This window comes from Labrus bergylta, chromosome 24 (assembly GCF_963930695.1).
Source record: "Labrus bergylta chromosome 24, fLabBer1.1, whole genome shotgun sequence".
NCBI classification, from domain to species: domain Eukaryota; kingdom Metazoa; phylum Chordata; class Actinopteri; order Labriformes; family Labridae; genus Labrus; species Labrus bergylta.
In genome coordinates this window covers 10356928-10380178 of record NC_089218.1, presented here as the reverse complement: position 1 = coordinate 10380178, position 23251 = coordinate 10356928, and the positions used below count along the sequence as shown (strand labels likewise).

The 23251-nt window shown below is 42.1% G+C and overlaps 1 protein-coding gene across 2 annotated transcripts; it reads left to right on the top strand.

The window, feature by feature from the left end:
• Positions 1–808: 808 nt before the first annotated feature.
• Positions 809–22400, top strand: LOC109984176 (methyl-CpG-binding domain protein 5). Of its 2 annotated transcripts, none has more exons than XM_065951923.1 (10): positions 809–856; positions 6023–6585; positions 8252–8354; positions 10057–10228; positions 10414–12819; positions 16166–16386; positions 16474–17604; positions 18024–18097; positions 18199–18274; positions 18385–22400. In XM_065951923.1, exons 2-10 carry the CDS (start codon positions 6473–6475, stop codon positions 18445–18447), a joined length of 4359 nt encoding a protein of 1452 aa, XP_065807995.1. In that variant the 5' UTR covers positions 809–856; positions 6023–6472; the 3' UTR covers positions 18448–22400. The 2 variants fall into 2 exon arrangements, with proteins under 2 accessions (XP_065807995.1, XP_020489866.2); XM_020634210.3 differs by having other exon boundaries at positions 16471–17604.
• Positions 22401–23251: the final 851 nt, after the last annotated feature.

Sequence of the window (23251 nt, the reverse complement as noted above, 5' to 3'; positions counted from 1 at the left end):
ATCTGCTTTTCAATTCACTGTGAGTGGCGTTATAATACATGTATTATCCATGACAATAATTCATATATTCTTTCAAATGAATTGCTTATAATGCTGCGATAAAATCACATTTTTTTAGTGAAGAATTGGTTTTGTTTGAATGATAATCCTGTCTTAATATTTTACCATTGTTCTATAACATTTGATGAAATGCTACAACAGATAATACATTTTGCACCTCCCCACTTACCACTAACATCACAATAAGCCTCATTAATATACCATAATACCCCCAAGCTATCAGAAAAATAAACGTTTGTTAGACATTTATTGGATTTAATAGCATATTGAAGATGTGAGTTTGTCTTTTAACTGTAAATGATACAAAGGTTTATGAGATAAGTTAATATATAACATATATAAATACTATATATTATGTTGTATTTCAAGAACACGTGTTGTATTTCTATTACCACATCATATTAGTGCTTCTGTCCGTTTTTCGTTTTGATGGGAAAACAGATTATTCGTAAACATCCTGGATTTTAAGTCATAATCTCATACTAACTAAAGCCAAATAGCCTTATTATTATTTTTGATAGTCAAAGCTCTTCCAGATCCCTCGTTGTTTTTTTGTCATTACAAAACACTACATCCCTGTTTAAGTCAGCCAATTCAGCTATAAAATTCTTCACCATTATATGAACATTTTTATTGCTAACTTTTGCCATGCAGACCTTCTGTATCTGAGCTCTGGAGGTAACTGTGCATCACCTCTCCCATCTGCTGCCTGCTCCTGCCGCGCTTGCGCAGTGCGGCTCTCCATCATTTCCAATATCCCAGTGTAGGAGAACCAGCAAAGGCAGAGAACTAATGGGTAGGCTTCTTATTCTTATTTTTCATCAGGTCAGAAACGCACTGCTGCTTACATGTTTCACTGTTTCAGCTCCGGTATGCATTCGCGGGAATGCCCAGGTAAGAACGGGCTGTTTACGGGTTGATTTGACGCAGACAGAACCGTTAAAGCGTCTCTCTCTTCTTCTTCGCTCTCTCTCTGCAAACGCAGCGGCTGTTAGCTAGCATGCTAGGCTAACCCGTGCTAACTCGGCCTGGCCCTGGCCTTGCCTGGACCCCTTTGGACGCGGGCCTAGCTGTTTTTTTATTCGACAATTTGAAGTCGGAACCTGCCTTGATTGCTCTCGACGTGCACAACACCGGTTTCGGATCGTCAATTAAATGCTAAAATGTTACTAGCGTAGTCGAGCTCGCCCTCTGGTTCATTTTCGTTACAACAAGCTAGCTGGCTAACTAGCTAGCTGAGTAACGGGAGCTAGACAGCTGACGCTCAGGATGCTAACAGAGCTAGCCGAGATGCTGGGTCCAATGCATCAAAAAGCAGAGTCAGACAGACAGATTTCGGTTGTTGACACGGTCTCTTTTTAACATAAAGGCTTACAGACTGTTGCCTTTTAGCCCAATGTGTCCCTCTGGGGTGAAATAAACACCACTTAACGCCAGATTACTCTCGTTAAAACGGTAATAAAGCAACACTTGGCACAGTTGATGGACTAGTCTGGCTAATGTTCTCAAAGCTAATTTGCTATTATCTAACAGTCAAGCACCTTTGGTTGCTTTGGTAGTGTACACAAGCGGTTGTCATGTTGTCCAGTTTTAGGGAAAAAAGTCTTGTCATGCAGCTAGCAACGAAGCGAACTTGTGCAGCTGTCAACTTTGAAGGCTGCAGCAGGACAATATGGCTAATTTACCCCCACAGCTAGCCTTAGCCTGCTCCAAGGGGTTACAGTAAGATTTAGATCCTAGGTTGAGAATTAATGGATTTAATCTCACCTAGTACTAAAAGAGCAGTGATGGATTTCTATGGGTTCAATAAGAGGAGGTTGTTCTGTTTAATGGGTGCACAGCTTGTGTTTTATTCCTTTCATTTGTATCATATTCAAGATTATACTCCACTTGCTTTTTTCAGGTAACTTATATTGCTTCACTGAATGCATTTCTCAGAGATCCCATGAGCTCTAAGTGCGAATTTAAATGCCCAGAGGTAGCATTTATGATGCCCTACACTGACTAGTCAACCTTTATTGTGCATGTCAGATGTTAAATCTCACAAGCACAGTGCATTTTCAAGGTGACATGAAGTAGCACCAAATGTTGTGATAAACTGATCTGAAATCATTCCACCATGCAACATTCCTGTTGGTTACCTGCTTCTTAATTAGGGCTGTGCAGTTAATCACTGTTTTACCATTAGTGTGATATGAGCATTCACAATATACATAGTGCAAAAGTCTGGTTTATTATTATTACAATAAAACAGTTTGAATGAATTCAAGCCATGCTTTCTCACTCCCCATGTGTACATTGTACCCGCTGTATGGAGGCCTGGCATGATGTCCATGCTTTCACACCATTTTGATGCATGCAGATGGAGCTAAAGCTTGCAATTCACATCGCAAATTCATATCGTTATCCACATATTGTACAATGTTGTAGCACACTGCATATCATGCTGGCCTACTGTTAATGTCAACTGGATTAAATATCTGCAAAGAACATGCATAGTGTGTAGTAAAGTAATAACTCATTATGAGAACTCTGCCAAAAACTTGTCTGCTAGTGCTTACATAGTTTGGTATTTTTTGCAAATGCGTCATATCCCCTAGAATCTGTTCGACTGAAACCATAGGTTGTGTAATTAATGATGATATTGAAAGTACCTTCAAAATTGTCAAGCCTAAAATAATACATGTTTAGTTACACATTGCAAGGTACACAACATATTGATATGCAAATAATTATGAATGTAGAAATATGGGCATATGGGATATGTTTGTTTGCAGTCAGAGTGCAAAGACATTTTGATAGTCTAAACTTTTGACAACTCCTAAATACACATCTTAAATTGTTTAGACAGTTTAAAATGTTTTGTATGCTTTTCGTGATATAATTTCTTGGAGAATTTCTAAATGCGTACTGTCTCTAAAATCCACGTCACTTAGATTGAGTCAATTATTCTCATTTTTTAACCAATTTTAACAGGACTACGAAAAACAAGTTATTGAGACTAGTTCGCGGCTGCCTGTGTGTTGCCTGCAACATATCACGATACAAACCACTTTTACGGTGAAAGAAAATACTTTGCACACCAACATCTTGTTTGCACATATTCCTCCAAATAAGACTTAGAGGAAGCACTTTAATTTACATAAACTTCCATCCTTAATGGACACCAAATTTAGTTACTGAACCTTTGATGCGATTTCTTATCAAGAGCATATTTGTCTTTCCGAGACGGCCCTTCTGTAAGTCTACTGTACTGATGTATTTCTCTGAATTAACTTCTGTTCTTGTTCCACATTGATTGTTTGAAGGTAGCAGCTGGTTTTAGTCCAAACCTTTAGCATTCCCGTCAACATGCAATGCCCAAGATGGTCCTTCTCCCCCAAAAGAGTCAAATGTTATGTTGGGGAGAAAAAGTTGGTATGATTTTGTTTTCAAATTGAACTGTTCACATTTATGATAAACTCAGATTAACCCTGGCCGTGCTACAAAATTTACGAGATGCCCTCTACTTTGTAGTCTTGTCTCAAATCGCAGAACTCGGTGACTTTGCAGTGATGTCAGACAAACAATAACCTTTCTTGACAGTTATTACAGACATTCCTCCCTAATATGATTTGTGACGGTACTACAATGCTGGCAATTTCTGTAGTGCAGACTAAGGACATTTTACATAAAATTTACATAACCTAGCATAACCATCGCTTTTGGGGTTATGAATAACTGAAAGATTTCGCAAAAAGATGAAGATGCTGCAGCCCTGACAAGTAACTTGAGGCGTGCATGTCAACTATTTAGCTGTAGCGACTAAGGCTTATGCTGTAAAGGTACTTCATAATCCATTGCTGCACATCTAAAAGTTCAATGCTGACTTTAGACCATCTTTTTGGTGAAATAAAAATCCACCTGAAGCTGACTCCAGTGCAGATATAACTGCGTTCACTCTGCATTTGTCCTCAGTTTGACCACCACTATGATCCTCTCTGTCCTTTCTCTACATCTGTTTTTCTTTTCATTTGAAACGATGCATGCAAAAAGGCAAAAAAACATGATGTTAGAAATGATCAACCTACAGCATAAGGTTACAGATTTGCAGGTACGATGTTCTGCTTCATTTGGACCTGCTAGAGGAAACTGTGTGGGGAGATAAGCATTAAAATAGAAAGATTTTAGATTGAAATTTGTGCTTTACATTAACGAGGTGGCAGATTTACAGGGAGTTGCTTTGCCAATGGTTTAGATGAAATCATTTGGCTAAGGCACAAATGCAGTTTTTAATCAAAATGACTGATTTGAATCTGGTCCAGGACTTTTGCTGCACATAACTGCCCTCTGTCAGTATCCTACTTGCAATATCTTACATGATTTGAGCAAACAAAAAAGACCATGTACGAGATAACCACTTTATAAATGGAGGTTAAATTGTGACATCCTAAAGCTGGGACTCTGCACTAAGCTCTTGTTGGAAAAATATAATTTTCCCTCCAATGTGAAGACAACAATTGAATACATGTTTTCTCTGTTACCTCTGCATTTTCCAAACATGGACTTGTGGGAAATAAGATTTTAATGATGTGCTGGTTGTGATAGGACGCTGTGCATCTCTCCTGAGATGATGAGGTGTTACTGTTGCTGCTGCGTTTATTTCCAGACAAACAGCGTACGTTTAAGTGCTGCTGCCTTGTTTTTTATACTGTGCCACGGGTACCTCTCTTCCTCTGTGGTGGTGTCACTGGGTTTGGTCTCAGCAGCTCGCAGGGCAGTTATGAGTCAGCAGCAGCGGCGGCTGAGAGGAGGCTTTGCATGAAGCTCCTTCACTCACGTACAGAGTTCAGCCGATTTTACAGCTTTGATGGGCTCATACCAGTGTTTGAAATTCTCTTTCTGAGAGAGAGGGGGGGATGAAATACTGCCAATATTTCATCGTGAAAATAAATCCATCCTTGGGACAATATAATTTGATGAAACAATTTGTCTTGATTACAAAATCTTTTGTCCAAAATGATCCAAATGTCATATTTGAAAGTATTTTGAAGTATTTGTACCATTTTAAATGTTGTAAAATAGTCATATTCTGTAAGATTTGCTCAATAAAATTATTTTTTGAATTGATCACTGTTGGTTATAAATGAAGGCTGTTCTGGTCTTCATCCTTTATTTTATTGTACAAAGTTGCACCCTGGTTTAGAGGTGTCCTGAACCATAGATCTGAATGATTCTATTGTTTGAAATCCCATAATCCAATTTCTTTAATGTAAAAAGTAGAAGTGAGTGTTAACATTTCAAATGATTTCACAATCTTTATCAAAATAGTGTCTTGGGAGACATTGGGATTTCAAAGAATCTATATAAGAATGTACTGTGATGGCTCAATCATGGCTTTACATCCCTACTCCTGATACACCAAAAAGTACACCATTGCAATATTAAAAGCAGGCAGAGAGACCTGCGTTTAAACAACACAAGGGGCTACCTTGGTGGGCATGTGTTGCCTTAGGCTCAGTTTAGACAATGAAATATGATCCTGGGACTCCAGTATGACTAACAGATCTTTAAATCTAAAGGATTATAAACCTCCAAGACACTCAACAGCATTTTGTAGTCCCCTCAAAGGGGATTTTATATGTATTTTTATCTTAATACTGATCACAAGCTCAACAGAAGAAATGCAGCGTTCATGCTCAAGAGTAACCTACTTTTTTTATGATTGGCCACCAGCAATCTTCGATTGACGACACCATGTTGAACTGTGGAAAAAGATATCTGGTAAAACGCTTTTTTCCGGATTGTAACATGGATACTTTCTTTTAAAACCAAATTTAAATTAATGCAGGGGTAACGTTGGTGTGATTAAATTCTAATTTCAGCAATGCAGAAAATAAGCGATAGACCTGTAACTACAAGTAAACAAGTGTCAGAATATTCAATTACTCACTGTGTTTTTTCTTCTGTTTTGCTCTCACAGGAACCATGGGAAAACCGCTACCCAACCACATTTGGGATCCAACATGTTAAACACACTTAACCTGTCAGACTGAAGGACTGTTTCCTGAGAGACAAATGGTAAAAAACTCCAAATACAAGACTCGAAGTTGGCTTAATCAGACAAGATGCACTAATGGAAGTCAGTGCTCCGTTTAGCCCCCTAACCATGAAGCAGCTCAAAGGGTAGGGTCTGCCGTGAGTTCGCCTCACCCTACCCAACTACCCACCACCCCACCACCCCATCAGCTCCACCTGAGAGCAGAGTCCCACGTTGAAAGCCTAATCCTGCAGCTCTACCCGTCTCTACAACCCTACCACCACCTCTCCACTACCACGGCTTTGGAAGACGAACATGACGTGCATCGTGAAGACGCTGGTTGATGTCTGATATATATCCCTCTGAGGTGTCGAGCGTAAAACCAGCAGAGCAATGAATGGCGGAAAGGACTGTGACACGGGAGATGAGAGGCAGGCCGCCCCTGTCCAGGTCCCCATCGGCTGGAAGCGCAAGGCGGATCATGGCGGAGGGGTGGTATACATAAGGTATGACGAGTTCCTCAAAGATGTTTCATTAATGACTTGGCATTAGTTTGACATAAATGAAACAGAGAAAAAGAAAAAACCTCTGATTGTGGAGGCCATAGATTGTTCCATCTTAGTGCAAAATATATGGAGATCAGTGAAATTGTAGACTTCATGTCACATATTAATGTAATAGATCTGTAATAAAACGTGATGTTTCTTACCGATTTTTCTAAATCTAAAAGCCCCCAGCAGTTCTGTTTTCCAAACACACATGATTAGAGATTCTGTAATTGATTAGCTCTGCAGGAGGTGATTAGAAATGTGGTGACTTTTGCTTTCTTTGGGAAGTAAAATCATTCCTTCAGGCCCTGATGCTGCAGTTTATTTAGCATCTAAATAGCTGATAAACTAAAACATACTATATCTTTGGCAGTACCTCTACACATCAAGGCCACATGTTGGGACAGGCGTATACAGCAATTCTGATAAACAGTGGTTCATCACCACAAAAATCAGCCCAGCTTGTTGAACAAGGACATATTTACTAATGCGTTGGATCCTTCAGCAGTCGTGGTCTCATGCAGACTGGAAGTTGGTGTCCTTTCTGGCATCTGAACTCCGGCACGTGTATTTACCAGTCACAATGAACCAAAGCAGTTGGCTGGTGTCAGGTTTATTTTGGGTGTTGGAAAGAATCCTGTCTACTTCTGTGACCGTGGCCTGATACTGTCACTGCACACATGTATTTGCTCATGTTCTTTTACATTAAAAATGTGCATTTGCTGCAGGGAGGTCCAACTGTACATTTTTGATGTGACTGATGATTCAGCCTGTGGTTGTTATGTCACACTATCACTGTGTATGTTTAATGGGATCAACAGATGGTACATAGTGTTCTTTATCATTGGTGGACAGTTTGAAATGTGTCACTGGAGATTTATTTTCTGCTTTTCTCAATCTTTTAGTGCAAAAGGGTCTGTCTTATTTCTCATGGGTGAAACCTGCTTTGCAGCAGCAGTGACCTTCTTATCACACTCCAATTATTTACTTTTAGTCCTTTATTATCCACGGTTTTGCAGACTTTATATAAGGAGATGATGTCACCCATTGTTTATGACTACAGTTTTGAGCTTTTGATATATCCATTGTCTGATAAATTGGAGGAGTTTTTATTGAGAATAATACTGTCCAGTAGCTGATGTCCTCTTCTGAAGAACAGTTTTTCTCTCTTTATAGATACGAAACATGTTTTAAATTGTTCTTTTAATACGTACAGATGGATGAATTCCACCGTGCTGTAGCGCTGTTGAGTGGGAGGATTTTACCTTTTGATTTCATGGTTGCAAGCCTGTAAAACCTGCAGCAGAACCTGCCTGAAGCAGCAGCTAACCCACCTTAAAAAATCATTTATGTGTCTGTCAGCGGAGAATTCCTCTGTGCAATGGTTTTACTCTTCTGAGTCAGGGATAAATTCATGGTGGGAGAACTAGGCTTTTGTAATATTTCCATATAAAATGTTCACTTTGGTACAAAACCAAATCTGTGGTTTGGTCCAAAAGTAGAAAAGAGGTATATTAAACAATGTAAAAAAGGGCTGCAATGCTAAATATCACACAAGTATTTGTTCATTGGAGCTACACCATCTGGAGTCTCTCCACATCTTAACGTTGTTTTCTCTCTGCAGTCCCAGTGGCTCGTTGCTGTCCAGCTTGGAGCAGGTGAAGACCTACCTGCTGACAGATGGAACCTGCAAATGTGGCCTGGAGTGCCCACTCATCCTCCACAAGGTAATTTTTATCATCTTAATTCATTTAAAACACAGCCGGGCGGAGAGTTTACAGCTGCCTCTTAACTGAGGCTCCAGGAGGTGGAAGTACCAATACACAAATGAAGTTAAAATGCTGTTGTCCAAAATATTACGCCTGAACAAAAGATCCTAAGCAATTTAAAAACTGTCAGTCAAACCTAAAGATGTATTAGCACATGACGCTGTTGTTCTAGAAATGCCGCTCCTGGTCAAGCTTTTATTCATCAGCTGTTAGCTTAATGTTAAAAGTGAAAATGATGAAAAAGGTTGTGAAGTATTATTTTCAAGATCCCAATAGCAGACAACATCTAACTGGATTTCGGGTTTAGTTGGAGTGATCATGCATTTGGTCCCATCCCTGCTGTTTAGAGACGATGAAATCGAACACCTCAAAGTATGTTTTTTAAGGAGGAGATCTTTTTATCTCTAGTTTCCACAGGAGGAACAAGAAATCATTGTTTTTTCCATCCATAAGCCTCATACATTCATCTTCATAAAAAATAGGATGGGCACAATAATGTTGAAGTCTTCTTTTATATTTGTTTAAATTCTTTTTTTGTCTCAACAGCAGTTAATAAGTCAAATGCTCTAAAAATGGTTGTCAGTTTAATGATTTTATTTTGACAGAACTTGCCTACCATAGCTTAAATTTAAGCATTTTCTTCTGCAAAAATTACTGTCATTTTGATGGACACGTTAACTTATTGTCATTTGACACAGACCTATTGTTGGTAATTAGGAACTTTCCAATTGTTATAGATGCAGTTGCTGCAACTCATTAACATGAGTGTAAGCAAAAGGCTTCCTCAGAATACATTATGTCCTCATTCAAAATAGACAATCAGCTCTTGTCCATGACAAGTCAAGACGGGACACATTTTCTACAGCTGAAAATGAGAGAAATTGATGAGGGAGGAAATAAACATGTCTGAGAGAATGAAATGGTGTCACACTGTTCAAGTCAAGGTTAAAACAACTTCTGACAGGCTATTGTTAAAAGTGATGCTTTTGTTTCTGTAGAAATGGATCAAAAAGTAAATCCCAGCTTGGAAGGTGGCTGTAAAAACGTTTGTAGTTTCGTCCTTCATAGAGCGCTGTGGCTGTGGTCAGCTTAAATTAACGTCACAATGAACCCCAAAAGGGAGCGGTTTCCACGGAATAAAGGTACATAAAATTGTCCAGAGAAAGCTCTCCTGCAGCCTAATTCACTTCTCCACTCCCTTCCATATGCTTGACAATGTATGAATCAATTTGAAACACCAATCCACAGATGTGCAGATGCTGTGAGGAGTCCACAGTCTCACATTACAAAGGGTAACCCAACAGATTATCCTTCTTGAAGCTAAATTTGTCCCCAACACACCATGTCTGTCCTATCAGGCCATTATATTGGGCTTATGTAGTCTTGTTTTGGAAACATTTTGACTTCCCTACTCCTTAAATTATCCTATGATGACACAACATTTTCAGAACATTAAACTGATGTCAGGGTTTCATTCTGTTATTGGTTTGCTTCTTAAGTGTATCACATTCTATTAAACTTATGTTTAAACTTAGAATAGATTATTTTCTGCTTTGAGACATCAATCTTACTCATTGGCATAGAATATGGTGTACATGTGTGGTACAATTTTTTAAGGGCAGCGGTGAATGTATATCTCATTAAATATCGTTCTCCTTAGGTGTTTAACTTCGACCCAGGGGCAGCTGTCCATCAGAGGACAGCAGAGGATGTGAAAGCGGATGAAGACGTCACCAAACTCTGCATTCACAAGAGGAAGCTTCTGGCTGTGGCTACGCTGCACAGGAGCATGGAGACGCACCCACCTCTGACACTGACCAGTCCAGGGGGAGGTAAGAGTACCTGTAAATCCAGCTCTATCAACTTAATTTGTGGAATGTTTGATTTAAGGTAATTTCTTTTCCTTGTTTGCCAACCAGTCTGGTCAGTTGATAACAATGACTTTCCTGTTTTGTCTTAAATGTTGCCCAAGTTATTAGTATTGGTTTGACGTAAATATTCTTTATGACCCCTCAAGGTACATCATCAGTGGTCTCTGCGCATTCAACGTCTCAACGAGTAATAAGGACTAAACCCCATGATGGTCTGCCAAATGCTGTTGGACAAGACTGCAAGAATCCTTTCAAGATGATGATGGCAGCTGGACAGCAGCAGCAGCATAGGCTGTACCTACCCCAGGAGGTGGGTGGAGCCCAGCAGCCTGACCTCTACACTGGGTACCCCAGGCAGCAGAGGCTGGGCGGTGGGGAGCCAGGCCCCAAATCCCCATACCGGGTTGGGTATGGAGGCATGCTGAGCCCACCTCCCTCCAGTGCTAAGCTGTATGGAGATGGTGCTCAGTCTCCCAGTGCAGACACTCTAGGCAGTCCTGATGGCTTTCCAAGGACAAATCCTTGTGGGTTTCCAGGAGCAGGCAGTCCTGGTTCAGCATCTATCCATGGTAACACTAGGACTCCTCTTTCCCCACCCAATGTTTTGCTCCATGGCTCCCCTGCAGGCCAGCCATCCTGCGCCATGACAGGGAGGACTAGCACGCCCCTCTCTCCGACAGCCACTGCCAAAAGCCCTGTCATGAACATGAACATGCCTCGGGGGAACTTCCCCCCTGGTATGGATATGCCCCGTGCAACGTTTCACCATAAAACACAGCCCCCTATGCATCCTGTACCCCCTCCATCCATACCACCATCCTGTGCCCTTCAGAAAAGGCAGTTGACCTCTGAAAAAGACCCCTTAGGCATCCTGGATCCCATTCCCAGCAAACATGTCAGCCAGCCCTCCAACAATGCCCAAAACCCCTCAAACTTCCAGCCTAACATCCACTCTCAGGTACCAATGATGAATGTAAACATCCCCCCTCCCACCATTGTTCCCTTGCCAAGCAACTTACCTTTGCCCACAGCGAAGCCTGGGCCTGTGGGACATGGCGGCCATGTTCAAAGGACTCAACAGGGGGGTCCCACATCCTCCATGTCCCCATCCCCTGTCACCTCTCCTGTCCACATGGGTGGGCCTGCTCTTGGGAGAATGGAGGCCTCCCCTCATCGCTCACGCTCATCCTCCACCTCCTCCGACCACGGGAACTTTGCAATGCCATCGGGCCACCAGGCCCAGTGTGGCACTATGAAGGTTCCTCCTCGTTCCCCCAGGTCTGCAATGGGATCTCCCAGGCCAGCCATGCCCTCCAGCCCCTCTACCAACAAATCTGACTCACATTACCAGTACAAGGACTCCCAGTTGCTGCCAGGGATGGGAAACTCGATTAGCACCCAGCAGCACAGCAACTCCATGTACTCACCCACTTCTTCTTCCTCGTCATCCTCTTCTATGGCAACCCCTAGCGCTTCCCAGAAGGGCCACCCAGGACTCCTGGGGATGCCCCTCAACCAGATCCTAAACCAACAGAATGCTGCTTCCTTCCCCGCCAGCAGTCTCTTGTCAGCCGCAGCCAAAGCACAGCTAGCAAATCAAAACAAACTCAGCGCTGCTGGCAACAGCACTGCTGGCATGGCTGGTGGTGGTGTTGGTATGGCAGGCATGGGGGCAGTTGGGGGTGGTAATGGAGGAGGCAGTGGGCACCCTGGCCCTATGAGCGGCCCTCGAGGCATGGAGGGACACAGCACTTTAAACTCAATGCTCCCGCCAAACTCCACCATGCTGCTCAACAGTCCTGAGGGTCAAAGTGGTCGGGCAGCTCTGAGGGACAAACTCATGGCCCAGCAGAGGGACCCCATGCGTAAAAGGAGACAGTCCTCAGGCAGTGCTGCTGTGAACCACGATAACAGTAACAACATGGTCTATAGTATGCTTAACAAACGAGGCATGGGAGGACCCCACATGCAGGGTCCCAGTGCCACTGAGCAGCTGCGAAAAGTGGGCAGACTTGGAAACCTTCCACCAAACACCTCCATGGCCCAACTTCTTCAGACCATGAGCTGCCAGAGCTCCCACAGCATGGTTGGTAACAGCCATCGTCCAGGTCTAAGTCCCGGGCAGGGGTCTGGTCCTCAAGGAGGAGCACAGCTGCACTACAACGACAGCACAGGTATGGTCCCCGGTGGCCCTCAGCAAAACCTTCTAGCTCAGCAGAGGCTGCGAGGCCCAGGAGATGCAATGCAGCACTGCCAGAGCATGGACCCCTCTGGGGGCCATCTGGGCCCTCGTCAAGGCCAGTTCCCTGACATGATGGCCAAGATGCAGGCCTCATCAATGAGTAACTGTGGGCCCATCGGGCCGGGAGGGGTGCCGTTGGGCCCTGACGGCATGCCACTGGGACGCCAAAATGCCAACCCCCCACCGCTCTCCCATCCAGGCCCTCACCCATCGCAACAGAAACTTCTGCAAAGTATGGGACGGAATAACATGGTGGTGATGCCTCATGGAGGTGTCAATGGAAGCTGTACACAAAACATTTCTGATACAGGTGAGTAGTCAGCACTATGATGTAAAACTGTTTATTGCAAACTGTTATTTGCATACAGTTCATTCATGATAATAATCCTGTGCACTATAATGAACGACATTTGTAGTATGATCATTTCGGCTCTGCATCTCAACTACCCAACTGTAAGATATTATTATTATTTAATTAAACAGCAGCTGATGAAAATCGCTGCAAGTAATTATTTGGCGTTTAAAAATACTTGCCGAACAAAAACTGAGCAGCTACAGTCCGAGCAGACCTCCATCTTCCTGGAGGATGGTGTTGATATCATGTGCAGTGAATTAGCCTATACCTCCCCTCCCTTCCTCATGATAAGTTTCTGTCTTTATGAGTGAACTAAAACCAAAGGATTTAGGTGATAGGCCCCGAGCCGAGACAGTCGGGCTCCTCCAGGATCTGTGAGCTAATGAGCAGGCCCCTCATCTCTGGAAGCTCGGCTAATTGTCAGTCAGCCAGTGTTTCTCTTTGTTTTATTTGTATGCTAGCATCAGTCAATGGTGTAAGAAGATGGAAATGGGATCTGGATCTCGTTTTAAGGGAAGCAGCCCAGATAGGGCGTTCGAAAGAGCTTCTCCCGGCTAGCTGGTCGCTATAGTAACGATAGACCCTGAATAGAGACCAGAGCGAAGCCTTTGATGAGTGTTTAGGCCTGTGTGTGTGTTTGAATGACCGTGCGTGCACTACTTGTGTTTACAGTGTGTGTGTTTTAATTTATTGGTGTGCATGTGGATGACGTGTGTGTCACAGCATGTTTTTTTTTCAGTTTCTGTGTATAAAAGCACTGAAAAGACATAGATCTTGTGTTTTTTCCTGCCTGCTGCGGGGCCAGACGATGAGTTTATGTATTCATTGTGCGTCTGTGTGTCCTCATATGGTTTATAATGGAGATATCACCAAGGTCTGCTGCAGGCCACCTGTTCTTATCACCAGGTGTCCTGTTATTTTGTATATCTTCCAAGTCATTGAAATTCTGGTGGTCCTGTGCAGGTCAGGAGGCAGCCTGTGACGTTTGTCGCCACTCCTGGTCATTTTAAGTTGCAGTTTGGACTTCTAAGTTTAAAATTGTCAAAGAGAATCTACAAAAGAAAGCTAATTTTTATCAGTACAATTGAAGGATGTAGTTTTACTTTCTATGTTTGGCAGAAATAACACATTCACTTTTTTTGTTTCTAGTTCACCTACAGAAGTCCTTTTGGCCCCAATCTCTATCAGTGTCCTACATTTTTGAACATCAGCCACAACCAAGTCTTGATTTGGGGATGATACTTGTATGAAGGCTGGTCACACTTTTAATTGAGCATTGGACCGTGTCACTACTGATCTCCCACTATTTTCCTGATAGGGAGTAGACATCCAATAGAATAATATTTAAGGATACTATCAAGTGAAATGCCAATGATCTATGACCACACCGTTAGAACTAGAACGATGAGAGGGATTTTAGCATCTTTATTGGCTGTTGTGCAGAACTCATCATGCTTAAGTGTTTGCATCCATTATTTTTGCTTAAGAATCAGCTAACATGTCATTAAGGCCTGGCAAAGAAGTTGAATGCATAGTTATGCATATATTTGTGTTTTGTTACTATTAACATTGCATTACCGTCATAAGCTACAAGTGCCAATGCACATACAATGCATTCTTTTGCCATAATCAAAGAAAACAAGATACAAACATTTTGTCAACAATCATTACCGGTTGAGATCCCTGCACCCGAGGCCGCGTGGCCCCTCGGTGCTGGCAGCGGATCGTCACTCAAACTCTCCCTCTTTGTCTTACAGGGCTTTTAGTGGTCTGTCTTTGGTTTTTGAGATATAAAAAGGAACCATACAGATGACCTGTACTGTAAATAAACCCACCTAGCCTCTCCTATCCTTTCCTTTCTCGGACCCCTGTTAGCAATGGCACATTAAGAACCCACATCCTCTTGGGGGAAAAATATATTCTGCCATCATTGGCAGATGTAATGCCATACTTGAAGCTAATTTGGATGACATGTTTGGGATCTTAAGAGCCCTCAAATCTCTTTGAAAGTGGCCTAGTGAGTGGCTTTTTAGCATTAGCCTCTAGCCATCTGTTTCTAGACAGCTAGCAAGCTTTGAACAACCCTCCTGCCCCCTCCTCTTGCCATCAACAAATACCCCAAAGTTCATTGTAAACCCCCCCAGACCTCCTGCCACCCAGCTGACCGCCCCCACATCCCCCAGCAGGGTAAAATCACACCACCCGACCCCCATAACCCCCCTCATCCACCCACACGACTCCCCCCACCAAGCTTCCTGGCAGTGGACAGCACCACCAATCATCACTCGGTTCCCATGGCAACCTCCCCCGGCAACAGCCGTCACTATATCATAGCAGTAGCGGAGGATATGGGGAGAAAGAGGGGGGGTTGGCCGTGTCGTGGCTCTCAGCGCTGGAGAGGAGAGGGAGAAATAAAAGAGGAGGAAAAAAAATGGAGAGCACACACAGCTGCCCTTCAGCCATGTAGCATCACACCAGCTGCTCCACAAACACACACACACACACACACACACACACACACACACACACACACACACACACACACACACACACACACACACACACACACACACACACACACACACACAACGCAGCGTTAGGCCTCGGAGATTTTGTATTTGCTTCCTCTTTGTCTGTACAACATTGCTGCTGGGCTTTCTCTTCATTCATTGATACATCTGTGGCCTCGATGGTTGTTGCTCATGTTCTGTCCCTGCACGCTTCGCTAACAAGTCTGTCCGCACCTCGCATCTGGCAGTGGGTCCGTCTGTTACTTCTGGTGCAACAGATTGTTAATGTGCAACTTTTTTTCTATTCTCAAAGGTTCTGATAAGAGACACTTTCACAGCTTTTTGGTTCATTTTCTGTTGGGAACTGTACATTTGAAAAGGTATACATTTCACTTAACTGCTACATAGAGTTGAATATTGCAACATCTTCGAGAATTGTAACGATACTACTTTTTCTGAGTGTTGAAGATCAGTTTTATCAAGTTAAGAATATGTTGTAATAATTGTGTAATTAACACTGGGAAAGGAAAATGAATTTAGAAACATTACTTGTTTCGTTTGTTTAATTTTAATTTAAATATTGACTGCAATCAGTGAATCAAACTCAAAAATGAGTTAAACAAAACAGTTAAGGAAAACCAGATCCTTTATTCTGATTTCATTAATGTCAGATCTTCCCTTTATGACTTGATTTGTCCTTTAAAGTGCCCTTTCTCTCCACTGTCAGTGTCACTTCTTTAAAGGTACAGATGTCCTTTTAACACACTTTGTATCTTCAAACTATTTTGCAGGAAACCCTTCATCCCTTGGCTGTGGTATGGGCGGCTTGCAGACGCACATTAACACTGGTGGAGGTCAGATGTTCCAGCAGCAGGTTCATCAGGCCATGCAGCAGGGGGTGAGCTCACATCCAGCCTACCAGGGGCAGCAGCACTTCTCAGAAAACCACCCCTACACGGACAGCAGCAACACTAACGCCGGCTCCATGGCCTGCCTCTACCAGAACTACCAGGTGGGATGACGAGTATCAATTTGATCTCCTAGAAACTTTATTGTCTACTTTGATCTTTATTTTACCTTGCTGTTGTTTCCCTAGCAGGGAATGTTGCCACACCCTCATTTCGGGGAGGGGCAGCAGCCTCAAGGCGAGGGGCTTCCAGCGGGTACACCTGGCTCTGACAGGGGACCGGGTGGAGGCCCTGAGTCCGTGGACGCCATCTACAGAGCTGTGGTGGACGCAGCCAGCAAGGGCATGCATGTAACTATAACAACCACAGTGAGCGGGACCACACAGGCAAGTCCGGTGCCCGCCCTCAGCGCCATGAGTGCCTTCACTGCCTCGATAGGGGAGCCTGTCAACATCCCCAAAGTGGTCAGCACAGTCCTGCATGGACACCAGGAGGGGGACGTGTTAACTCAGCAGGCCAGACCGAGGCAGGTGAGGTCAGGGCGGGGTCAGAAGAACATGGATCCTGGAAAGAGCACTCCAGAAGGCCATGAGGCCAATGAATACTTCCGTTCTCCTGGCCGTGGGACTCCCAGGGGGCAGTGGGACGGAGAAGGGCAGCACGGGGGAGGCTTTGACGCTCATAGCAACAACAGCGCCTGGGGTGGTGAAGAGTTTCTGGAGTGTTCCACACATGTGAGGAGTAGTCCTTGCATGGAGAGACCTGCCAGCCTGGCCCCTGCCCCACCCTGCCCCACTGAAGGGTCCAACGACCATGGCTTGGTCCTGGCCCACGATAAGGCCTTCCTCGATGACGCCTATCGCTTCAACAACTGCAACCGGACTCCTGCTAACTACAAGGAGCGTCTGGAGCAGACGGTGGAGCGTTGCGCACACATCAACGGCGCCACTTCCCACTTCAACACCCGGAGTTACGGAGAAGTCCTTGGCCCCCCACGGCAGGAGCTTACGGGGGACGACCAGTCGCCGAGCTCCTCCACTAGCCTGGAGGGACCGCTGGCCACAGCCAAAGACTACACCCACTACAATGGCCACTTCAACGGCATGGCGCCCAGTCCCTCGGACACGAAGAGCTTGAGCAGCGAGGAGGATCTACGTCAGCCGGACTCGCCCGCCTCGGAGCTGCTCCACTACCGCTCCAGGACCTTCAACATGGGAGAGCTGGTCTGGGGCCAGCTGAAGGGCTTCCCACCCTGGCCTGCCAAGCTGGCCGGGGAGGAACAAGTGCACAGCGCTGCTATGCAGCTGCGAGAGCAGGCCAAGGTGAGAAACCTCTCTGTGAACACCTGGCTGTGTTTTACAAGCCAACTTTAATGTTCAGACTAGATGAGACTGTAGAGGCACGGCTGATTTCCAGCCATGTTTGCTTTAAAGCCGTCTTTAAGCTTTCTCAGAATATGTTTTGTCTGATTTGACTCAAGTTTTTCCAAACCTTTTGTATCACTTTAAGGTAGAAAGAAAAAAGCTGTTTTTGTTCATTGGCAACAGCAGCAGATGGATCACAAAATGCAGCTAAAGCAGAATTTCAGAATAGGAGAGCTCCCGCTAATGATGACTGCAGAAATATCTGGTGAACAGTACAAAATAATAACTGTAGTTTTCTTTTTTCTGGTGTGAAATTGTTGTACTGTTAGCAAACATTTCCTTGATGTACTGAAATGTTTTCTCTTGTCTCCATGCAGGTAGAGCCAGAGAAACTAAAAACACTAACTCACGACTTAGAGGCACTTGACCGAGCTGCCAAAAGAGGCCTGAAGTAAGCAAACATACAAAAGTCCCTGAGATAACACTTGAATCTGTAACTGGCTGCTTCATTTGAATTGTAATGAATCTAAAAATATTATTGTTGTCTAACAGACAGGGGAAACTGAATAATCACTTGGAAGCTGCTATCCACGAGGCCATGAGTGAGCTGGATAAGATGTCGGGCACAGTGAGTATTTACACATCATTTAAACAATCATTTCTATCAGTCGTTAAGTGTTGACTTTACTCTGCCTACCTGCCCAGCTCTACAACACTTCTCTCTCTGTCTGCCATCAGATCCCATCGAGGGATCGTCAGGTGAAGCTCCCCAAGCCTAAGAGGAGGAAGATATCCAGATAACATTGAATGTGTTGTCCTCAAAGCCTTCGGAGACTTCGTCCGATCAGCCTTTGATGCAATCTGAGCTCTCCAACAGGTGCTACACATGGACATTCAGTGGTACATCTTCGTTCCATGATATCAACTTGACTTAATGACTGACCACAGAAGGTGCTGGAAATGTCCAATCACCGATACAGTTTAAACTGTTGAAGAAAAAAGACAAAGTAGAGAAGAACGTCAAAAACGGTTGCAATTTGTCTACAGCTCACTGAATTAACTATTTTTTTCTAGAATAAGATAGTAAAACAAACAAAAAAAGCTACAAGCATTACCTTACATATTTAAGAAAAATAGACAGTCCAAATATTTCTGATACATTTTCAATATGTATATAGATAATCCTGAAATTTCATGCTATTAAGAATTGTATGTAAATATTGTACAATGTCATGTACAAGCATACCTAATGCACATTTTATCTTTTATTGTACAAAAACAAAGCAGAAGTGTACCAATGTCTTGGTTTCTATTCAGAAATGCGGTTGTATACGGCCGCATGCATAGGATAAATAAGAATACAGCCTAAAGCTTTTATATGATGAACTGTAAGACGTGCTGTTTATTTTTCCTTTCATTAGTTTTGTAAAGGAACAGCAGTGGAACAGGCATGAGTATATGAGTTCTCCATTACGAAGGTCACTTCACGCCAGTTCAAGTGTTCGTTTGTTTTGGATTTAAAAAAAAAAAAGAAAAACAGAATGAACTTTACCAGCAGAAAGTGTTCAGTGTTCCTCTAAAGCAGCTTCCATCGGCCGGACGAATGTTGGTAAATCTTCATCTGCTCCAGCATTAACTAAGACAGGAGAATCATGATATTCTGAGATCAGCTTGAGCGCTAAAATGCTGGTTAGCAGATGATGATTTTTGTTTCAAAGCATGGTGACTGGTAGATGAAAGAAAGTCGGTTTATCTGCCATTTTAGGAGAAAAAATCCACCTGCAGGCACTTTTGAAGTTTTGTGATGTTCATCTCAGGAGCTTTTCATTTATAGCTATGACATGTTTGTTTTTACGTCCGAGTCAAGACAGATTTTCCCAAATTAACTTTGTACAACTCTAAAGAAGCATCAGGAGTTAAATCCATTAAATCAATCTGCAGCGGCAACTCAGATATTTCTTAATTTAAAAACAGCGTTATGCTAAACTTTCTCTGGTTTCAGGTCCTCCACCCCAAGGACATCTCTTCATAATTTCTTGCATTTGAAAACCTTAAATTATCACCTAAATCATTGAATAATTAAAGACAAACCAGCAGGTTGATTCATGATAACAATCACTGGTTGCAGCTCAGTTTTTACAATTATACATGCATTTAAGTGACTTTGTTTACTGTTAATGCAGCTAGCCAATAATCACAATTAAGTGTTTGTCATTGACTTGATATTTCAGAACTCTTCTTACTTGACAAAGCTGATTGTTGACTAACAGACATGTCATCACATCCCGTTTACTAGACCTCAGTAGCTCTTGGCTTGTAGCTGCAGTTCCCTCTGATGGAGTTCTGCACCTTAAGGTACAGAAATATGTGTCAGGACTTCATCTATTATCTCATCGTTAGTATTTTTAAATACCAGGACAAACTGATGTTTGAAGAATTAGACTAAACTTTTACTAGATATAAAATAACTGGAACATATTCAAACTTAACATGGCATCATGTTCACATTTAAAAACCCTGAATGCAGCATCAGCTCACTACTCAGAGTGTCTTTGGGTGGATTTTTCCTTCAGTCAGTTCTGTCATTATGTTCTCATGCCCGTCTGTACAGTGTTTTTCCTCCATGACTGTAGTCCTTTTTTCTCCACGACTCTAGCTTTAGGTAAAGTCAGCGATGTCAGAGGCAGAGTCTAGATATCATGACGAACACTAACTCAACAGCAGCGGAAGTATTTCTCACATTTAGGGGCCTTTTTGAAATCATTTGATTTGTCTTTTTTGTTTTGCATATTGATGTAAATTATTTATGTACAGTACTCCATATTTATTTTAAGCTTTACAAATATGCTAGATGGCAATAATACTACCAAGAGTTGAGAACTCAAGCCTTATATGTGTATATGTATGTTTTTCTTTTTGTTTTTCACAGTGAAGAATCGATCATGTATTCAGAGTCCATTACAAACACTCATGTTCCAGTTGATTGAAAAAGTGACCATTACAATAACACTTATTTCTTACAGTGAGCCTTGCTGGTCGGCTCTTTTTTGTTACAGTACGTGTTACGGATAAGTTCAAGGAAAAGATGTCTGCCTGCAGGACTGTACTATTTATAAAAATGCACATCAGAAAAAGGCAGACACCATTTGTGTCGGTAACAAATGCAGTTTAAACACTACTTGCCGGAAAGCAAAAGAATCGCTTGATCAGTCTTAAAATCAACAGTATTGGGATCACAGAGGTGAAACACACACACACAGCTGCTCCTGGAGAACAACAAACAACCTGAAATCACTACAGATTTATCAAGTGCAATATACAAATCCATGGCAACGATCAACAGCTTTTTTCTATTTTCAACATCTCCTCTGACCTGAAAATGCTCTAAAATGTCTATAACAAGTCCTAACCTCAAAACAATGAAGTAGTAATTTATTTTAAGCTTTACCTTTTACACGTAAACAAAAGTCCAGCTACCAGGCTCAAAAGTCAATTTATGTTTGAAGCTTTAACTCACTAAACCTCTGAAACGAAGCTCCAGTAACATTAAAGTGAAAAGAATCAGCATTCAAATAAGTAACTGATTATTAGTTTAACAGTTAATACTGCACTACTTTCTGGAGAGATTCTTCACAGTTAACACTAATATTAAAGCATATCGCAGCCTCGTAGTGAAACTTAATACAACTTACATATTGAACTTGTAAAACAACTTTATTTTTAGTCTGCTCACACTTTTAACACTTGAAATCTGAGTTATCGTGTATTGAGGTCTCATCTGGATGCAATTCTCACCTTTTGTTGTTGTGTGCTACCTGAAAAATGCCGTAAATGTTTAAAAAAAAAAGTCTTAAATTTGTATCAAAAACAGTATTTCAAATCAAACAGCAGCTTATAAAGACATCCGTGCATTTAATGTCCAAGCTGTGCAAGGATGAAGAACAGACTTTAAAACACGAGGCAATAGCCGTTTAAAAATGTCTCTTCAAATGCTTTGTAAGCTAAAACTTGTCAAAAACGTCCTCCCAATAAATCTATAAATTGTGCTATTTTTTGGCTTGCACACTCTAAGAATCTCACATTTATGGTTTTACGTAAATCTGTGGTCAGAAAATCAGAAATGTGATGTTTGTTGTCGAGAACTCATGAGCTCTTTCGGTAAAGTTCATTCTGCCTCCCCTTCCCCGTTTTTTGTGCAATTACATGCAGGACCCCGGTGTCATGTTGGGATCCCATGTGTTATGGATCTGTTTGATCAGTTTCATGTTATTTGTGGTCAAGAGTTCAAAGCATTTTTTGTGTTTGAGATGGTCTGTGCGGTCTATTTTTTCCTCCTCCTGTCTGTTTTTGTGTGTGTGTTGAGGTGCGTGAGTGTGATTTTGAATTCCCCCCTAGTGAACTTTGTTTTCTGCACTCACTTTCACCCTTTCATTGTCAGTATTTTATTTTTACAACTTGTAATTGAGTATATATTTTCTCACTAATATATACTTTACAAAAAATAGACTCGCGTGAAGTATGATGTGCACTTGATTGCTCTTGTTTCTTTTTCTTTTTTGCATTAATGTGGGCTAGGGATAGTTTGTCAGAGTCCATCATTTTGAGATTGTTTGGACTTTTTTTAATGGTTTGATGTAAGCAGCATTTTTTGTAAATATTGTGAAACATTACAGGTCATGCAGTGATGTAACATTTTGAACAATGTTGCACAGATGTTTAAGATATTAAAAACATGGTCACTCTTACTTGAATAACATGCTGTGTAATGTGTTTTTATGCTCCCTGTTTCTTCTTACCTGATTATATCGAGTTTATTTTATTAAATTATTATTATTAGGTTTAACAATTAATTTAATTCTGAGGTTTAAAAACAGCAGGGAAGTGAAAAGATTTGACTTACCAAAACTGTAAATATAATGCAGTTTCTTGTTGCATACTGCCCCCTAGTGGGGAAAAAAAGAGCACACATTAATTACAGTTAACTCAATTTATTTCAGTATGATACGGAGCCCCTGAAGTCCCTAAAAGTAACCAAATATGCATCTTACGGTGTGCAACAATTATTATCTTGTGCCCAAAACATGATAAAAAATAATCACTTTTGGGGACTTAAGGGGCTCACTAGTAAGACGGCTGGACATTTTTACCAAGGACAAAACTAATGTAGGCCTACATTTACAAAACATTGAGGAGCACTGAGACACATTTCTGACACTTGTAAATGTGTCTCAGTGCTTGTGAAAGTTTTTCACATCTTGTACATTTCTTATCTAAAATGTAAGTTTGTTTAAATGTGCTTTGCTTTAGGAGTCTTGTTTTAAATGTGAAAATGTTTTCCACAGCGTAACTTTTTGCCTCAAGCTTTGCAGAAGTGTTTCGCACTTTTGTAATTTTGATTTGCCCCTCCCAGCCACCGTACAGTTGACAAACAAAGCCATCACACCTAAGTGAACCAGTTGACCTGAGCTATCCTTTAAACGCCCGGTTTTAGTCCTCAAAGTGAACATTAATTTGGTCTTTTAGTATGACATGTTTCCTTAACAGTTGCCTACATCTTCTTGTTTCTAAATCAGCTTTTATAACGACAAAACACTGAATGTTAAGT

Coding starts and splice junctions, on each gene's coding strand:
- LOC109984176 (XM_020634210.3), top strand. CDS start 6,473: ATGAATGGCGGAAAGGACTGTGACACGGGAGATGAGAGGCAGGCCGCC. Junction 12,820..16,165: donor ACAAAACATTTCTGATACAG/GTGAGTAGTCAG, acceptor ACTATTTTGCAG/GAAACCCTTCATCCCTTGGC. Junction 18,098..18,198: donor GCTGCCAAAAGAGGCCTGAA/GTAAGCAAACAT, acceptor GTTGTCTAACAG/ACAGGGGAAACTGAATAATC.